Source organism: Delphinapterus leucas, chromosome 1 (assembly GCF_059928025.1).
Source record: "Delphinapterus leucas isolate spDelLeu-1000000601 "Yukka" chromosome 1, BTC_Dleu_Yukka2, whole genome shotgun sequence".
NCBI classification, from domain to species: Eukaryota; Metazoa; Chordata; class Mammalia; order Artiodactyla; family Monodontidae; genus Delphinapterus; species Delphinapterus leucas.
In genome coordinates this window covers 95,801,095-95,820,506 of record NC_143129.1, presented here as the reverse complement: position 1 = coordinate 95,820,506, position 19,412 = coordinate 95,801,095, and the positions used below count along the sequence as shown (strand labels likewise).

Sequence of the window (19,412 nt, the reverse complement as noted above, 5' to 3'; positions counted from 1 at the left end):
AGGAGCATGAAAACAATCTTAACGTATTTGAAGGGTTTTTCTACAGATTCACGTATTTGAAGGATTTTCCTACAGAATATTTATAAATTAATTCTATGCTGCTCCAGGATCAATGACTAGAAAATTTAGGTAGACTATGATTTATCATTAGTGATGATTTTCTGAATAGTTCATTATCTATAACTGGAATTGTTGCTTCTTAGGGAATTTCTGTGCCTTCACTTGGAACTTTCCAAATACTGTACAAGGGAGTAAAACTATGGGCCCAAAACAGTATAGGAAAAAGGATATATGTGTTTGATTGCTTACTTATCTACCTAAATATCTATTTTCTTATGAAAATCTTAGGGGCAGTCTACTGACCAAAATCCAAGTTACAACAAACATGAAAAACCCTTAGTGATCTTTTGGAAAACAAATGCTAATTAATATCATCTCCCTTTTATCATATTTTGTAGTAGTTTCACTATAATGCTCTGAAATTTTCAGCTACTAGTTCCCTAAGAAGTTGTACGTCATCATCTGGCAGTAATAAATAAACATTCTTCTGCTGTTTCCTTCCCAAAACTGAATAGGCTATTAGAAAAACATCAGCAGGGATTTAGCAAAGGAATGTTAAACTTCACAGACAGAGTTAATTCTAATCTGAATCTGGCCTTCTATGCAACTTTTCTTTTTATTACTTTACCCAATCCAATGCCAATGCTATCAATCCTCATCAAAACTTGACCTAGACAAACCAATAAAAATGGTGCGCTATATCCTCCCATACCATAATACCACCATTCTAAGGTGATCATTGTCTAAGATGAATTATGAGTAGGCAGCTACTTTAAAAAGACAACTTCAAGAGCAGAAATTACCTACAAGGTACCTGCCCACTCAGAAGCAGCAAGCATGATCCTATACCCTTTACATAGAAAGGTAAGAAGAAAGTAGCAAGATAAAGCCTTCCTAGGGTCACGAAGCACATTTAGTATGAAACTGACTGTGCACACATGCACACAGTTCCAGGGGGAATACTCCAGAAGATTTAAACGCCATTCATTCATTCTAACCTGATGATTTCTGACTGCTCTACGCACTGGCTTGTCCCGACACTATGAGTCCTCAAACACTATGTTGATTCAGCAGGACTTTTCACACACAGAGGGCACAAGAACGTGCACTGAGGCAAACCAGAGAAAGGCCCCTAATCCATTAATAGTTCTCCAATGCAGTCCTCCAAAGACACAGGTGCTTTAGGTGGAAAACAAGTGACTCAGATACTAAACTATCCCGAGGAAGCTTGTGTGGCCGGACTCCACACAGCTGCAGTGACTGCCAAGCACTGTTCCCTATTGTTTTCTGGGGCCCGTCATGCTCCTGAGGCGCACTTCCTCCGCTAACCCTGTGCAGACGAGAGCATTCATCCTGCTCCACCCACACGCTCCGCTCCCTGGACAGGGAAAGCAAATGCCAGCACTCCTTTATTCCTACAGATGTGCATAAGCCATTAAAAAAAACAGCGAGAAGTAAAGATGGAAAGTGACATCCCCCTTTTCTAGAGGATCCTGTTGAGAAGAAATACACAGGCTCAATAGTTGAGGACTAAAGGCCAAGGGTTTTGCATCACTGCTACTTGTACAGACAAGTAAATTGGCTATTATGATATCACGCACTGGGGTTAACCAATTCTCCTTGTGGAATTCTCAACTGTCATACTCACAATAACAATTTGTTTGAAAGCAAATTAGACTCAATGAACTCCATATGTAACTTGGAAAAACTGTACCCGACCTTTAAACCAATGTGACAGGGTTAAGGATCCCAGAACACAGCTGAGATGGGATATGGCTCAACAGCTAAGCTAGGAATAAGAATGTGAATACTAATCAGTGTGTATTTGCCACAGCCTTGGAAAGGCAGACGCTTTTCCTAGAAAGCTCGCTATTACGAAAAAAAAAAAAAAATGTTCAATTTTTAAAAGAAATCATGAAACCCAAAAAAAAGGTTTTTAAGTGTTCTACCAGAGACTAAGTCTCCCCTAGATAATCAGCAAGTGCAAAAAAACATCAAAAGTGAAATACAGGGAAAATTTAGAACGGTCTAGTAAAAAAAAAAGACCTTTGAAAAATAAGACAGACAAAATACCTACTGGGTTGCAAAATATATCTACAGAAAGTTAGTTAGAAATGCCATTAGAATTCTTTTGCATTAAACCCACACATATACAGTAAGTTACACCTGCACCTGCTCCATTATTTCCCCCTTGCAGTGAACTCTACTTCCCCTCCAGTCATCCAGGAGCAGCTCAGGAGTCAATGTTCTCTCTTCTCTATCCTTACCCGTTCATGGGTCACATCACTTCCTAAACACCACAAAGCTCTCAAACTCTGGCCCATCTTGCTGTCGCTCTAGTAAAGGTCTGCATACTTTTCAACCACACTGCTTGGGTCTCACATCTGCTCTTCCAACCGCTGCCATTTCAACCATCCAGTACAGCCTCCCCCGTCAACTGACGGAATGCTTGACTCAAGTGCACAGTGGGTCATCTCTTGTCTCTCTGCTAAAACCACTCACTCGCCCTTCATCAGAATCAATGCACACCCTTCAAGACTCAAGAGCCCTCCCACCATGGCCCCAATCTCTGTGGGACCTCGAGATGCAGCTCACCCCAGTTGCATCTTAACTCACGCTAGGATGACTCTCTGCAGAATCCCAAACATTCCAGATGGATTCCCCCTTCTATATCTTCCTACTTAACGGCCCCTCAATCTAGAAGATGCTTCCCCACTTCTGCTTGGAAGCAGTGCAGTAAAATCATTAAGACTGTGGCCTCTGAAGTTAGACATTGACTCAGATACATGCTCCATCACCTACAAGCTATGATTTTTTCTTATATTTCTGAGCCTGTTTCTTTGGCCATAAAATGGAGATAAATACAAACATCATAGGGTTCCTGTGAGGATAGAGTACAATGGTAATAAAAGGACATGGCACTGGTAAGTGCCTAATAAATAAGAGTCAGCAGCAGTGCCCCCTATTTTTTTTGCCTAGATGAAGCATGAGGATAAACTCTAAGGCACCTTCCTTAACCACACTGAGGATGAGCTGATCCCTTTCCGTGACTTCCTCCACACCATCTTTTGTCAATTACTGCATTTAGCATGTCATATTGTAATAATTTATTTAATTACTTATGTAATCTGCAGTGTGGGGGCATTCCTTAAAAAGGATTAAAAGGGCTTCCCTGGTGGTGCAGTGGTTGAGAGTCCGCCTGCCGATGCAGGGGACACAGGTTCGTGCCCCGGTCCGGGAAGATCCCACATGTCGCGGAGCGGCTGGGCCCGTGAGCCATGGCCGCTGAGCCTGCGCATCCGGAGCCTGTGCTCCACAACGGGAGAGGCCACAACAGTGAGAGGCCCGCGTACCGCCAAAAAAAAAAAAAGGATTAAAAGCATGCCAAATACATGCTGGTTCGTACACACAGTCTTATTCCTTTACCTTGTTACTTTGGTTTAAAAGCCTCTTCAAAAAAGCTTAAATTATGAGGATGATTATAATTTTTGTGACTTTCTGTTTGAATTAAAAAAGAAAAAAAAGCTTAAATTACATATAAACAACATTAACTAAAGGTATAATGAGGCTCAGGTATGTCATCATGTGATAGAAATTGCAATGTCTAGCTATACAGTACTTAAGACAATATGTGCAAATTAAAAATCATGAATTATGTTTATGAATACAGTTATAAGCATAAGGTTCATTAAATAAGTTACTACAGACAACATGTTTGTAGATACATATACTTTATCTTGGTATATCTATTAACCCATATCTGTGTGCATATTTACATATATATTAGGAATCTAATAGAGAGAACTTAAAAAAAAAAAAAACCTACCCCAAAGATTCAGTCTTAGTTTCAGGAGGAACCCTGGAGACAGCAAAGACAAGGTGAGTTTCAATTCTCAAACTAGATTTCCATTTCTGGAAATAACATTCTTATAACAATACAAAGAGAGGATGCAAAATCAAAGCAATATTTTTTATCATGCTTTTATCTCTTTATAACGTCTTTATCTCTCCAAATCATATGTACAGTTAAGTCTTCATAACTCTCAAAATTTTAAAGGAATGTCAATATTATTGAAAATAAAGTAGACCTTAGCAAAAAAAAAAAAATCCTAAGCTTAGGTGTTTTCAGAGAGGATTACACAACTAAGAACTATCAAAGCAAAACATTACTTTATGAAATACTATGTGTACATATTCATTTACCAATAAGTGGCATTTTAGAATTAGGAGGGATTTTAGATTTGACAAAACGTCAAGTTAAAGGACCATCCCAAAGGGTTCTGCTGGAAGAGGTGGGACCAGAATCTAGTTAAAATGTGCTTTACAAGTTATGTAAAACTCAGTGTGAATAAATAGGCAGTAGTACTGGTATCCTTCTCCCAGTGGGTCTCCAGTACTTCAAAGAGGTTCTTCGTTCCACCCTAACGTGGCTTTTGTAACCAAGCAGGACTCTATGGGGCCTTCCCAGGACAGACCCCTCCCCCATATCCTCTGCTTTAGCCCCTCTCGTAACTGATGCACACTTCCTGAGTAGCTTTACAGATGCAAAAACCCCACCAAATGGAAGACATTAACTACCTGATGACCATGAGCATGTAGCCCCCAAGCCTACCGGGGCCTAATGAGTGATAATGTCAACCCCTCTCACATGGCCCTGTTACCTTACCATCAACCAGTCAGAGAATTGTGCACAAACCCTGGGACTCCCCTCCCTCACCTTGCCTTTAAAAATGCTTTCCTGAAACCCACCAAGGAGTTCCCGGTGTTTTGAGGACTAGCTGCCTGGACTCCTCCCTTGGTGCCCTGCGATAAACACTGCACTTTCCTTCACCACAACCAGGTGTCAGTAGATTGGGTTTATTGCAGGCAGGTGAGCAGACCGAAGTTTGGTTCGGTAACAACTTCCTCCAGTGGTTCATCATTTTACTGTTTATTTCCTTAATGGCACTTTATCACTGGGTGTAATTATCTTATTTATTTATGTTTTACTTGTTTTGTTTCCTGAACTCAAACAGCATCTTGAGGGAAGGGGACTACCTGTCCACAGTGGTTAAGCAGCACTGCCCATGAAACCATACTCCCTCAGATGGGACTGGAACCCTCAGTCTCTGACTTAGGACAGGACTCAAACCCAGGTGCGCCTCATTTGGGACTCAAACCCACAATCTTCCAACTGAAACTGAAACCACACAACTCAGATGGGACTTGTACCCATATGCCAGGGCTGGAACCCAGCCAGAACCCAGACCGTGGGACTTGAACCCACGGTCTTTTAATTGAGATCACACACCTGGTCTCAGGATTTAATGAAGTTCAGGTTCTTTACATCTCAAAGAATTCAGTGACAGACAAAGTGATAGGTAAGAAGTGGATTTATTTAGAGAGATACACATTCCATAGACAGAATGTGGTCCGTCTCAAAAGGCGAGAACGGCCTTGGGAGAAACACACTCCACAGACAGAGTGTGGGCCATCTCAGAAGGTGAGAGGCCCCAAAATATGGTGTGGTTAGTTTTTATGGGCTGGGTAATTTCATAAGCTAATGAGCGGAAGGATTATTCCAACTATTTGGGGAAGGGGCGGAGATTTCCAGGAATTGGGTCGCCGCCCACTTTTTTGCCTTTTGGTTGGCTTCAGATATGTCATGGCACTGGTGGGTGTGTCATTTAGATGCTAATGTATTACAATGAGCATATAAGGAGGCTCAAGGTCCACTGGAAATCGAATCTTCCGCCATCTTGGACCTAGGTGGTTCCAACCAGTTTTTGTCATGTCCTATGACTATGTCATATCTTTTAAAGGTTGTGCCCTGCCCCCTTCCCTCCTGTTTCAAAACCACACAGCTTGTCTCAGGACTTAATGAAGCTCAGGTTCTTTGTGCCTCGGCACAGGAGGAATCAGGCGAGAGACAAAGTGATAGGCAAGAAGTAGATTTATTAATACCCTTTGTAAAGAGGTTGCAGGAAAACGGGGCATGAGAAGATGATCATGTCCCAGGTCTCAGGTGAACCCCTGGGACAGGCACCAAGTGAGGGTCCTTGGCTTCGCACAGGAAAGAAATCATGAGTGAGCCATAGTAAAGTGAAAGCAGAGATACACATTCCATAGGCAGAATACGGTCTGTCTCAGGAGGCGAGGGCCCTGAGGTGTGGCGATTTTTATGGGCTGGGTAATTTCACAGGCTAATGAGTGGGAGGATTATTCCAACTATTTTGGGGAAGGGGCGGGGATTTCAAGGAATTGGGCTACCACCCAGTTTTTGGCCTTTTATGGGCAGCCTTGGAAATATCTTGGCACCTGCGGGTGTGTCACGTAGCTAATGTATTACAATGAGTGTATAATGAGGCTCCATCCTCCGCCATCTTGGGCTGAGTAGGCTCTAACCAGTTTTTGTTGTGTCCTCAGTGACTGTGGCATTCTTTTAGTGGTTGTGCCCTGCCCCCTTCCCTCCTGTCTTAGGCACATGACCAGCAGAGGAAGCATGCAACCATTTGCAGAATGAAGGAAATGATGGGTGAATTGCTCAGGAGAAGTTACCACTGACTGAGCCTCTGCCAGACACTGTGGCAACTGCTTTGCCACAGAATGTGATTCACACTCTTCACTACAATCCTGTGAGGTAGGGATCATCATTGGGGCCATCGCACAGATCAAAACATGGAGGCTTCGAGAAGCTGAGCAACCTCCCTCCCACATAGGGAGCTGTGGGCGGGGAAGGTGAAACCCAGGTTTACTTGACCTCAAAGTCTCAGGAGCGGAGGAAGAGAGCCTGTTTAATGTGCCAAGGCCACACATCTGTAGGACAGGGAAGGAGGAAGAAGGTCCAGCTAGAACGAAGGGAATGGGCAGGAACAAGTCAGCACAGTCAGCCCAGGAGGGTTCAGTACATCCAAGAACCAACTAAAGCACAAGCTCTGGATAAAGTGGTGTGTGTGTATGTGATCTTTAAGTCACTGGAGATGAGGGGGTGAGGGATATGGAGAGGAAGGGGCAGACAGGCAAAGAAAACAGTATTAATAAATATTAATCTGGAGAATGACGACAACTTAGATAATTTGGTGGGACTGAAACAAGGAGGGTAATGGAGCTAGGAAAGCAAGACAAGGAGCCTGATCATGAATAACCTTGTGTGGCTTGGAAAAGGGTTTGGATTTTATTCTGTTAGAAGCAACAGAGATCCACTATCAAGTTTTAAACATCTGAGCAACATGATCAGCTTTGTGTTTTTGCAACATTACTCCGAAAATGAGTTTGGAGTGATTCAAACCTGAAGCCAGATTTGGGAGACTATTTCAATAACCCTTGTGATGGGGGCCTTAACTGTTTACTTTCCGGTAGAGTGAACAAAGGAATAGCTTTACCCAAATAGAAATGGGTTTGAAGAGGAAAAAAAAAAAGTAGTCCAGTTTTATACACAGTGATTTGATGTGATCATGTGATACCTAAATTGCTACTCACATACACATTTGAGAAATCCTAGAGTAATTAAAAGTTTAACTGTTTTCCTCACTTCAGGACTTTTCAGTGCCTTCACCATGCTATAAACCATATGTAGAGGGAGGATGTAACATGCAGTGTTTACCAAACTTATTTGAACAAGAATATTTTCCCCGGACTATTAACATTTCTCAGGACAATGGGGTTGCTTGGGAAATGCTGTTCTAGAAGTTTTCAACTGTATTAAAATTAGAGAACAGTGACTTTTTTTTGAACTGTCTCAAAAGCAGCTAGAAAGAAGACCAAAAAATGAGCCTGAATAATCACTAAGGTGTAAAGAATGAGCCTGGAATGGCTCAGCTTCTTAACGTGGTAAGAATGGGGAAATCTGCCTAGTATTAAGGACCCCTGTGAAATATACTATCAAAGAGAGTGAAATAGATGTAGAGATTGCTTAAAAAGTCAGCTCTGTCCAAAAGCAAAGGAGAAGAATACTGCTAATGACACAGAAATTGTCTTAACAGCCAACTAGACATACACATTAGGGAAGGCTAGAAGCTGTTTCCTCGGTCTCAGCTTAAATAGACAGACACAAATGAGGCCCTGGAACAAGCTTTCTTTGTTCAGGAAGGAATCCCTGGAGAGCTCTCCCTTAGTTATGTAAATATAGGCAAGCCACCTACTGCTCAGGAGGGGAAAGTAAAGGAGGCCTTTGTGGGTGGACAGAGGTTGACTCTTCACAGTATCGCTTCTAGGCTGTCTGCTGGAGGCTGAAAGTTGGCTGATTTGCAGGGCAAGTCCAGGGCCGCCTTGGAGGAAAGACCAGAGATCCCGAATGCTGCTCTGAGAATGAAAGTTGGTAACCCTGTGGGGCCTAAGGAGGCCCTGACCCTAGATCACTGGCAGGAAAGGATATCAGGAGCTCCTAGACAGAATTCACTGCACAGCTAGAGAAATTTGGCCTGGCCAGGCTCAATGCTGAGGCTAAAATGCTGTGGGGAAGGCGGGAAGCAGGCTTGGGCAGTGTGGGGCTAAACAGGGCACACCAGCATCAGAGCTGTCAAAGGCACCAAGCAGGGCCCGTCTTCACTAGCACCAGGCTAGTGGGCCATCGACTGGAGGTCGAGCTTCTCATGGTGCTTCGAAGCAAGACTGATTAGGGCCCAAATGACCACAAAAGCCCCAGAGACTCCTGAATAATTTAGGATGGGAAATACTTTCAGAGAGAAATGTCAAACTTCTAATAAGAGTAGGAGATCAAAAAAATAATTATAAAAAGAGAGATTATATTTAAATACCAAATGATTCATGCTGGGTACACAGGGATATGAGAAAAAATGTTTCTAATTGTTGATCAACGTGCATACAGTAGCCAATAAGGATCTTTCAAACCATGCCACGGTGAGGTCCCTGAGGCCACCCATGCCCAAGAAAAGCTCAGGAGCCTTTGGTTGGGAGGGTTTTCTTGTAACCAGGAAAGCCAGGTAGATTGCCAAGAGATATACAGGTAGTAGGAAATCACTGCAGGTTTTCAAGTATCTAGTTTCACTGTGTCGGGATGCAATGAAATGCACTTTGGAGGGTGCACTTCCCAACACACACATAGGACTGGAAGCGGTCAATGAGGATATGGAGATTACCCAGTCATCCAGGTATAAGTGCTGAGGAGCTGGCCTGGGGTATTAGTACACACTGGGCAGGAAGAGGTCCTTGTACCCTTCTTTCTACATATACCCTGAGGTGTAAAATTCAGGCTGGGAAGGGTGAAAAAGTGGAAACACACAAACTTATAGGACACATCCTGAGCAAATACTCTCATAAGACATGATAAGGCATGAAGAAGAAGTGAAGCCCTATTCATTTCCAGGTGAAGGATTTAGCAGCTTCTTTAAGTCTTTTTACCCTGAAGTTTTAAGGTAATCTTCAAATCATTCTGTAGGGTCCAAATATATATACTCAGCTGGGGGCCTCAGGAAGAAGTGAGTTCTCATCTGCAGAGGCATGCATGCCCATTTTCTTGACCCTGTAGAGCACGGACAAACATGGGAAGGATGCCTGATGACTCAGAGCCTCTTCCAAATCTGAAGAGTATCTATGATACTCCTTGGGTCAAAGGTAAGGAAGAGAAAGCATTTACCACGAAGCTCGATGGTCCTTCTATGTAATTATTTACATGCCGCAAAACAGAGATGTTCTATGACTCTGCGTATCCCCTCTTCTGTATACGACAGAAAATGAAGACACTGCAGAATGGTCTCCAAGTTGTGTGGCACACTGGTAACAGAAGAAAGGTTAACTATCTACACAACTGAAATCATGTGATGGACAAAACCAGGTGAATCACTTAGATTTCTCTCACTGCTGGTTGGAAAAACTACGGAAAACTGGCCTGAGGAAGAAGAAAAGGAAGACTGTCTTGGCTCATGTCACAGAAAAATCCACAGATACATGTATTTGGCTTTGGGCACAGCATGAATCCAGCCTCACATGATACCACTAGGATCCTCCTCAGCTCTGCTCTCACTGAACTGGGTCTGTTTTGAAACTACATGTGGTTCCCAGATGGCCGTAGCCCCTCCAAACCTCGTATCCACACAGTTCCATGGCAGGTGGAGAGCAAAAACAAAACTGGCCCTGCCAATGTCTTAAACCATCATACAGGTCCTAACTGAGTGACCTGCCCCATCCCCGAACTCATCACTATGGCCAAGGGGATGGGATATTATAATTGATTAAACCACCCAAACTGGGCTTCCCTGGTGGCACAGTGGTTGAGAGTCCGCCTGCCGATGCAGGGGACACAGGTTCGTGCCCCGGTCCGGGAGGCTCCCACATGCCACGAAGTGGCTGGGCCCGTGAGCCATGGCCACTGAGCCTGCGTGTCCGGAGCCTGTGCTCCGCAGTGGAAGAGGCCACAACAGTGAGAGGCCCGCGTACTGCAAAAAAAAAAAGAAAAAAAAAAAAAACACCCAAACTACATGATTGGCAAAGGGAAAAGGGAAAAGGGTGCTTTCTCAAAGGAGATCCAATGTCACAGAAGGAGGGAGAAAGACAGCTATGCAGGATAAAATAGATTAACGCTGTAGCAAAGTAGAAAAAACAAAGTTTATTTCCCAAGCTTGCTTCTCCAATATCATTAGTTCTTGCATTCAATTCAAAATTCAACTCCTATGTTTACCACTGAACCTGAAGCCCATTAACACCAACAATTATAGTTGTAATAATAGTAGCAATAAGAGCGAGAACAGCTAATATTTACCGAGTACTACACACTTTGGACCTGGATACTCTTTTTGAGCACTTTACATACATCATTTCATTTCTCACCTAACCTCAATTTATAGATGAGGAAACTGAAGCTCAAAGAGATTAAGTAGCTTGCGCAAGATCACATGCCATAAGGAGTGCAAACTGCAATCCAACTCAGAAACCATGTTCTTAGCCAAAACACGACACCACCTCTTCTCAATTAATGTTCTTACCTGAATCCTTGAGCCACACCTAAGCCAATGCTCTGAATTCCTTTAGACAGTGCTTGTCCTGAACCTGAACACGTAGAAACTACCCTACCGCTACTAATACCAGCTGGAGCTACCTTCAGCCAGTTGTGATTCTCTTTGATTCAAGAAAACATATCACCTTACACTTGTCAGGTGCTTTACAACACTTGAAACAACAGACGTGACATCTGTGGGTAGCGGGAAGTAGGCCCTTATATCCACCTAGAGCTGCCAGGGGAAGGAACTGACTTCATCACTCATCTGCACAGCAGCAGCAGCCTGGTTTCTGTTACTCACTAGAAATGTTCTCATTAAAGAAAAATCCCATGTGTTTCTGCACTGTAAGTGTGCCAACAGACAGCTCAGCAGGAAATGTTTCCAAACAACACAAGTGTTAATCAGAAAATGACAATCTGAACAGAGGAACGGAAAATCCTTTATATGCAGAATGAAAGTGAGCAAATTTACAGATCCTGGTGCAACGTAAAAAGTAATTAATAATTTCTAACATTCCTGGGGGGAAAGGATTTTTTTTTAATTACATTTCTCAAGCAGAGAGGTCAACTAATAAGATTTTACTTTTTGTTCTTGTTGTTACTAGAAAGCCAGAAAAGGATCCATCTTTTTGAAAAGTAAGAAAGTAATGATTTTTCAGAAACTAATGATTTTTCAGAATCACACAAAAACATAAACCCAAAGGCAGAGAGAGGCGGTAAAGGCTCTTAAAAGGGCACCTAAGCTCCTCCCACCTCAGAGCAGGGAGAAGACTCAGCAGGCTGAGGCCAGGACTCCACCTCCAGCGGGAACCTTATTCAGCATAGTTGACCCTTCAACAACAGAGGGCGGGAAGGTGTTGGGGGCACAGATCCTCCCCACAGTCAAAAATCCATGTATAATTTAGTCGGCCCTCCATATATAAGGTTCCTCAGTATCCACAGTTCTGCATCTGCAGATTCAACCAACCACGGATCGTGTAGTATTTATTGAAAAAATATCTGCTATAAGTGGACCCACACAGCTCAAACCCCCATTGTTCAAGGGCCAACTGTATTTAACAATCCTGAGAGTCAGACTTAACCTCAAGGCCTCTCTCTGCTGACTCCTGAATGAGTTCAAGTTACTAAACTCATTCTCCATCCTTGCGTGATCTTTAACCAAAGTACAGAAAGTGTTCAGAACTCTTCTAATTTTTGTTGCCATATGAGTTTGAATTAAAATCAATACCCTATTTTCAGTGGGTAAAGAGCTCAATACTAGAAATTAAAGTGAACACTGAAAGGCAAAATTATCATAAGCCCTTCTAGAGCACCCAAAATGTGTGCTCTTCATTATCTCATTAGTGAAAAGGAAAATTATCATTCATTCATGTTAACGCACGCAGTATCCTAAATATAACTCATGCAGTATCCTAAATCTTTCCTCTCTTTCTAAAGATAAAGTATAATTAGATTCCAAGTGACAGATCACTTGTGCTTTTTAATTTCATATGTTCCTTTGGTGTTTCTCCTGTGAGTTCATCCTTTTCCCTGAGCAAGCATCCACACAGGAGTGAGGTCCAAAACATAGGCAGCGGACAAGAAAAGCAGAGGGCTGGGAAGTCAGAAGCCCTGAGCGCCAGATCCTGCTCCGTCCCCAAGCAAGGAGAACTTGAAGTCACCATTTAACCTCCCCACCTCCCAGTTTCCTCATCTGAAAACTGGGAACACTTGCTTCCTTCCTTCACAAGACTATTATGAGAATCAAATGAGGTCAGTGATCTGAAACACTCTCCAAGCTTCAAAATGCTAAAAAAAAATTAGATACTGTTATTGCAATTAATATATTCCTAGGTGAAATGGTGCCAAGTATACATGGATCCTAGATTTACTATTTGTATGAATTAAGGCAGACAGGGAGCAGACAGATATTTTTCATTTTAAATTAATTGAAAAGATTTAATTATGCCTCAAGGAACAGAGAGAAACAAACTAACCTGTCTACATCCTGCTAAAATTGATATTCACAATCCCAGAAATTACTTAGTCTCTAAATTAGCAACCTATTCATTTTTTTTTAACTTAAAAATGTTAAACTGGGGCTCCCCTGGTGGCGCAGTGGTTGAGAGTCCGCCTGCCGATGCAGGGGACACGGGTTCGTGCCCCGGTCCGGGAAGATCCCACATGCCGCGGAGCGGCTAGGCCCGTAAGCCATGGCCACTGAGCTCACGCGTCCGGAGCCTGTGCTCTGCAACAGGAGAGGCCACAACAGTGAGAGGCCCGCATACCGCAAAAAAAAAATATTAAACTGCATGAATTGTCCAAGATCCATCACTTACAATCTAGGATTTGTAAATGGGGACAATACTAGAACCTACATGGTGGGACTGATACGAGAATTGAGTCAATACTTGCAAAGCACTTAGGCCCATGCTGGTCCAGGGTACTGGCTGTGGGAATGTTTGCTCTGTTGTGCAGCAGTGGAGAACCAGTCAAATCTGGGGTCAATCCACTGCTCCAATCTCTACCAGATATGTGGATTTCAGACACAGGTTTGCTTATCTGTACAAGGAGGAAAATAATACTGGTACGTACACCTCGTAGGGTTGTTATAAGGATTAAAAAATATATTTGAAGATTGAAAAGATATCTGCTACATCAAAAGGGTTCAGTAAGTGGTGGCATTGGTGGTTTGGCTTAGAGATTATGTTTAGTAGCGATAATACTGGTAAATTATGAAACAGCCCCTTAACTTCTTTAATTTTCAGTTGTTCATTTAGGTCAAATACAGTTCGGAAGAGATAGCTGCACCAATCTTGGCAGTAGCAAAAATGTATGTAATTTTAAAGTGATAAATATAGGATCAAGTTCTATCCGCAACCCCAGGTTTAATTCTGTTTCAGACTTACCACTGCCAAAATATTTTAAGAAGCCAGAACTATGATTACCCATGAGAAGCATACGGTTAATTCCTTTATATTCAACTTTCTATAACCTCAACTCTCCTACAAAGCTTCCACTGTAGGAAGCTAGCATGCAATATTATTCCACTAAAACAAAGCCATGCATTTCTAAACAATTTTTATGACTTCACAGTCTTTGTCAACACCATTTTGTGCAAATTCGAACAAAAAAAAATGAAGAACTTTTTGAAAAGCTTTAAAAAGTAAGGACTTTTCTTTCATTTTTTCACTTCCCCAAAAGAGACGGAGGAAATAAAGGAAAATCAAAGAAGATTTTTTTTAAAAACTAGGAGGAATGGTCAAAGAACAGCAAAAGATATCTTTATAAGCTATTAAGGCATTTTTCTGGGCCAACAGCTTAGAGGACTGTCCACTTCACCTGGGATTCTCTCTGATTGCTCTTTGTCTTCACGGCTTCACTTCATGGCCATAGACAAATGTGCCACCACTTCTTTACAAGGAGGCTTGGCTTTCAGTTCCTTGTAACTATCACCATATGTTATCCTCCATCACTTTTTTGGACCTCAAGACAACTAAATCACAGCTGGCCAGAGAAAGAGGAATCCTAAAAACCATATCCTTATACCCATTTCCTTTTGTACAGACTTCTAAGCGGGCAGGTGGTCTGATGATGGAGAAGACTGCTGAAGTCCAGATCACAAAGTGACCAAGAGCGAACCCACGCCTTCTTTCTCCCTGGGCAGGTTGGCTTCCCCATACTTGCTGCATGTCAGCATCAAATTTTTTACATTTCTGTTTCAAGTTTGTGCTATTTATTCCCATTGCCAAGCAAACTAATCCATTGCTTGCTTTTTATAATAAAAATATTACACTTAGAGGGGTGGGATAGGGTGGGTGGGAGGGAGGCTCAAGAGGGAGGGGATATGGGGATATACGTATGCATATGGCTGATTTACTTTGTTATATAACAGAAACTAACACAGCATTGTGAAGCAATTATACTCCAATAAACATGTATAATAAAAACTATTACATCTTAAAAATCAAATGAAGTGTCACTCTCAAACAGCCTTTTGATGAGATACTAGCACCTGAATTATCAGAGTAAGAGCAAACTTCTCAAGATCTTTTAGGTTTTTCCCAGCTTATTTTCATAATGCAATTATGACATCAGGGGTTACCTAACTGCCTGACTCTTTTATGGCTTCTCAGACACAAGAAGTTTAACTTTATGCCCAATCACTTCAAAATAAATGAATGTAACTTTTAAAAGCTTGATTTCTAACCTTTTACTTTTGATTCTTTTGAAAGGAAGTCACCTATTATACACAAGTGCTTGGTGTACATATAAGTAATAAGAGCAAACATTAAAACCAATTTACATGTGACAAATATCATTGAAATCTAACAATCTAACATATATCTGCTGAAATCCAAGCAATAGGAGTTACTCAACAATCTCAAACATTTCAGCGATTTCCTGTGTTCTGCAAGTCACCTACCCAAATGCCAAAACAGGCAACAGAACATTCTCAACTTCCAAAAATTAGAGGACTTTCAGGCTTGGAGAAGACTGGAGGGAAAGAATACTGGTCCTCAGTCACGACAGCCCAACGAACTACCTAAAAGATGGGAAATAGTAGTCCTGCCCTCCGAGATAACCAACAGGAAAAGTTACCTCTGGATAAAAAAATTCCCCTTATACTGCTTTAATTAAAAAAAATAATAATTCTAATCTCATTTGGACAGTTGTTGCTATTATTTTTTTGGCTAAGCCACCTACATGTAAAATTTAACTACATAATGCAGATACCACTTCAGTCACATGTCCTACTTCAAGATAAGAAACAACAGTTATTTGATAAAATGTTCTTGAGTTTAAAAATACATAAAAAATAAAATGTAATTACCTTTCCAAAGTCACGGACATCAAACAGGTCAAACGCCTCAAAGAGTTCACTCTTTCTCATTCCAAACGTCTCGCAACAGGCCGTGAGGAATGTCCTTATGTTCTTCAAACAGAGAAACTGAGGAATGGGAAACAGCTATTAGTATATAGTGAATCATTCTGAATGCTACCTATCCTCTGTCATGCCCAGAATGCTGGGGAAATGCCAACGAAGAATCCATACACTTTTCAGGTTGTTTTCAATTACTCCTTCATCAGTACTTAAATGATTACCCACTCTCTCCCAGGCACCAGTGACACAGCTGTGAACAAGGCAGACAGAAGTCTGCCCTCAGGATACTTACATCCTAATAAGAGGAGACAGACAAGAACAAACTCAGCAACAAAAACAAAGAAGTAAATATTTTTATTTTCATATGGTGATAAGTGCAATAGAGAAAAATAAAGCCAGGAGGAGGGATCAGGAGTGCTGGGTGAGGTGTGGGGAGCTTCAGCGAGATGGTTAGAGAAGGTGTCAGTGAGAAGGGGACAGATAAGCAGAAGAGATTTGAAAGTGGTAAAGAACCAACCATGCAGAATTACAGGACAGAGTATTCAGACTAAAGTAGCAACCCATGCCAAGGACCTGAGGCAGAAGCTTCTGAGGTTACGTCTGAGGAAGGGGCCAATGTGGGTAGAGCAGAGTGGATGACAAGGAGCAAGGCAGGAAGTGAGCTGGAAAGGCAATGAGGTCAGATGATGAAGGACCCTGTTGGACAGGCTTTTACTCTAAATGAGATGGGAAGTCATCGGAGGCCTGGGGACAGAGTCTGATATTTTTAAAGTTTTGTTTTTCTTTCTTTAAAAAAAATTTTATTGAGGTATAGTTGGTTTAAAACTATACCTCAATAAAGTTTCAGGTGTACAACATAGTGATTCCAAATTTTTATAGATTATACTCCATTTAAAGTTAAAAAATACTGGCTGTATTCTGTGTGCTGTACAAGATATCCTTGCAGCTTATTTTTTTCTAATAATACTTAACTCTATATTAAAAATACTACTATTTCAACAAATGATCAACATAAAACATTTAAATGAAATTAGTTTTAGTGCTAAATCTTTGAAATCTAGTATACATTTTACACTTAACAGCATATCTCAATTCAGACTAGCCCCATTTCAAGTGTTCCATAGCCATACGTGGCTAGTTGCTGTCATACTGGACAGCACAGTCCTAGAGTTTCAAGTGCAGGTTTGTAAACAGGTCCCTCTCACATATACAAAATATGCACAGACATAGCAAGTACAGACTTTTAGCTGAGCTTTTAAGGCCCTCTATAACGTGCCCCACCATTGCAGTCAGGCTGTTCTCCTGGTTGGTGCTCGTTACTCCGTGTTCATTCCTGCCTCTATGCTTGAACTTTGTCATTCCTCTAGCCAATAAGCCTCTCTCTTTTCCCTTTTCTATTCTAACTCCCAGCCCAGCTACAGTTCCATCTCCTTCTGGACTGCAACAGTTCCTACTGCTCTTTCTTCAGAGCTTCTTTTTGTTGTTGTTGTTGTTTTGTTTTATTTTTTGAATATAGATCAAAAGGGGCTGGAGCAAGACTAGAGACGGTAATACCAGACAGGAAGCTATTACAATAATCTGGGTGAGAGACAGCCATGGGAAGTCCAGGTGTTCAATTTTGACTCTTAAATTTGAGATGCCTATTAGTCATCCAATGGGACACAGGGCAGCAGACAGCTGGATATACAAGTCTGGAGTTCAGGACACAGGTGTGTACTCCAGACTTAAATCTGAGAGTCTTTAGAGTATACAAAACATTTTTAACCATGATGTTATCTGAGATGACTTTGGGAGAAAGAAGAGGGGATGAGGGGACCTGGGGCCAGGTCATCTTAGATCAGGAAAAAAGGAGGGGCCCACAAAGGGGCAGAGAAAGAGGAACCAGTAAGGAAGGAGAACAACCAGGTGAACATGTTTTTCCTGAAGCCAAGTAAAGAAGGTGTTTCTAGGAAGAAGGGGTGATAAGCTGTGTCAGCTGCTGCTGCTGCTACTCAAATAAGATTTTGACCAGGTGCTGTCCTGGGAATCTGGCTGTGTGAAGGTTATGGGTGCACCTTGACAAAAGCAGGTTCCATGTGGAGGATGGGGGTGGGGAAAGGCTGAGCAGAGCAGCTTCAAGAGACAATGGGAAGAGAGAAAGTAAAGATAGAATATAGATTCTTAGGAGTTTTGCTGCAAAAGGGAACAGAGGATTGAGGAGGTAGTCAGAGAGAAAGAGGTCAAGGAAGGGCTTTTTAACAATGGAAGCTGTTACAACATGTTTCTATTTTGACAGGAATAACTTGATAGAGGGGAAAGATGGTCACGCAAGGGAGAGGGACAGTCGCCCAAAGGAAGTCCTTGAGTGGGCAAAGGAGAAGGGTCTGATGCTCAAGCAGAGAAACTGACCTTGAAGAACATGCTCAGCTCATCGATACTAACAGGGACAAGGGGGAAGGCAGACGCTATCACAACTTAGACAACCAACAGAATTTACTTTCAGTATCTAAAATGCAGATCCACCTACACATAGTACACACATATCCTGAAAGTGAATTTTGGAAATAGTAGTTGCAATGGCACACGTAAAAATAAAATTATTAACCTCCAATAAGTGAGAGATCTATTAGCTAATTATTGCATCTTTGCCTTTTTTTTTTTTTTTAAAGCACTGTCAATATTTTATTTTGTTGTTCTGTTTTCCATCTTGGTTTGTTTTTTAATTTGCAGAAAGCACATTTTACTTCTACTTTGGAAAAATTCAGATTTTTCATGGCCTTAACCCAGACATAGTTTTACCCTTTACAGGAATCCTTCTTGAGGCTTAAGCATTTCAGGAGGGGTTAAAACCACAGGGGAAGCATCATAAACCCTTTGAAGTACAAAGGCAGCAGCCAAACTGCACATACAGTTACTGCTTTCATTTTAAAAAATTCATAAGAGACCTTTACAACACAGAACCACTCTACATGTAGCTCTTTCACATAGAATTGCTTATTTACAGATTAAAAGCCTTGCATTCTGCCAAGATAGACAATAATTACTCTCTTGGGGATTATGCAACATCTCTCTTGCAATATTTTTTACATAATTAAGTGCCCAACTCATAGCTCACCAAGGAACAAAGCATAATTGCACATGCTACCCTCTGAAGATTTCACACCAAACTCAAATTTTCCCCTGTATAGGAAAAACTACAGTAGACCTCCATTCAAGTGTTTTGATCATTAACTCAAAAAAGTATCATTACTGAAAGTAAAAAAAAAGAAAGAAATGTTGTCATTACTGTATGCATACAAGAGATGATTTAAAAACAGAACTTTCCTTCACTTCTGGAACCAATCTTAACCTTATTCGCCCCTTAACTAATTCAATTCTATTTAATTCCACAAATATTTACTGGATTTGAAGAACATCACTGGTATGCTCTCGCATTTCCAGGCAATCATCAAGTTTGGTCACCCCTTTATTTATGTATTTTTTCAGTCAACAGGTTTTGAATGCCTACAATGTTCCAGACACTGGAAATGCTAAAAATGAGTAAGACAAGCTTCTCTATTAATCACAGTTGGAAAT

At 41.5% G+C, this 19,412-nt stretch overlaps 1 protein-coding gene across 6 annotated transcripts in view; it reads right to left on the bottom strand.

The window, feature by feature from the left end:
- VAV3 (vav guanine nucleotide exchange factor 3) overlaps positions 1 to 19,412 on the bottom strand; it is a 397,836-nt gene that overhangs the window by 298,060 nt on the left and 80,364 nt on the right. For all 6 annotated transcript variants that reach the window (XR_016394621.1, XR_016394620.1, XM_089918782.1 and 3 more), the window contains exon 2: positions 15,807 to 15,923. Coding sequence is in view for 4 of the 6 variants with exons in the window: in XM_089918782.1 (XP_089774908.1) it covers positions 15,807 to 15,923 (117 nt within the window). In the remaining 2 variants the exon portion in view is untranslated. The remainder of the gene's footprint in view (positions 1 to 15,806; positions 15,924 to 19,412) is intronic.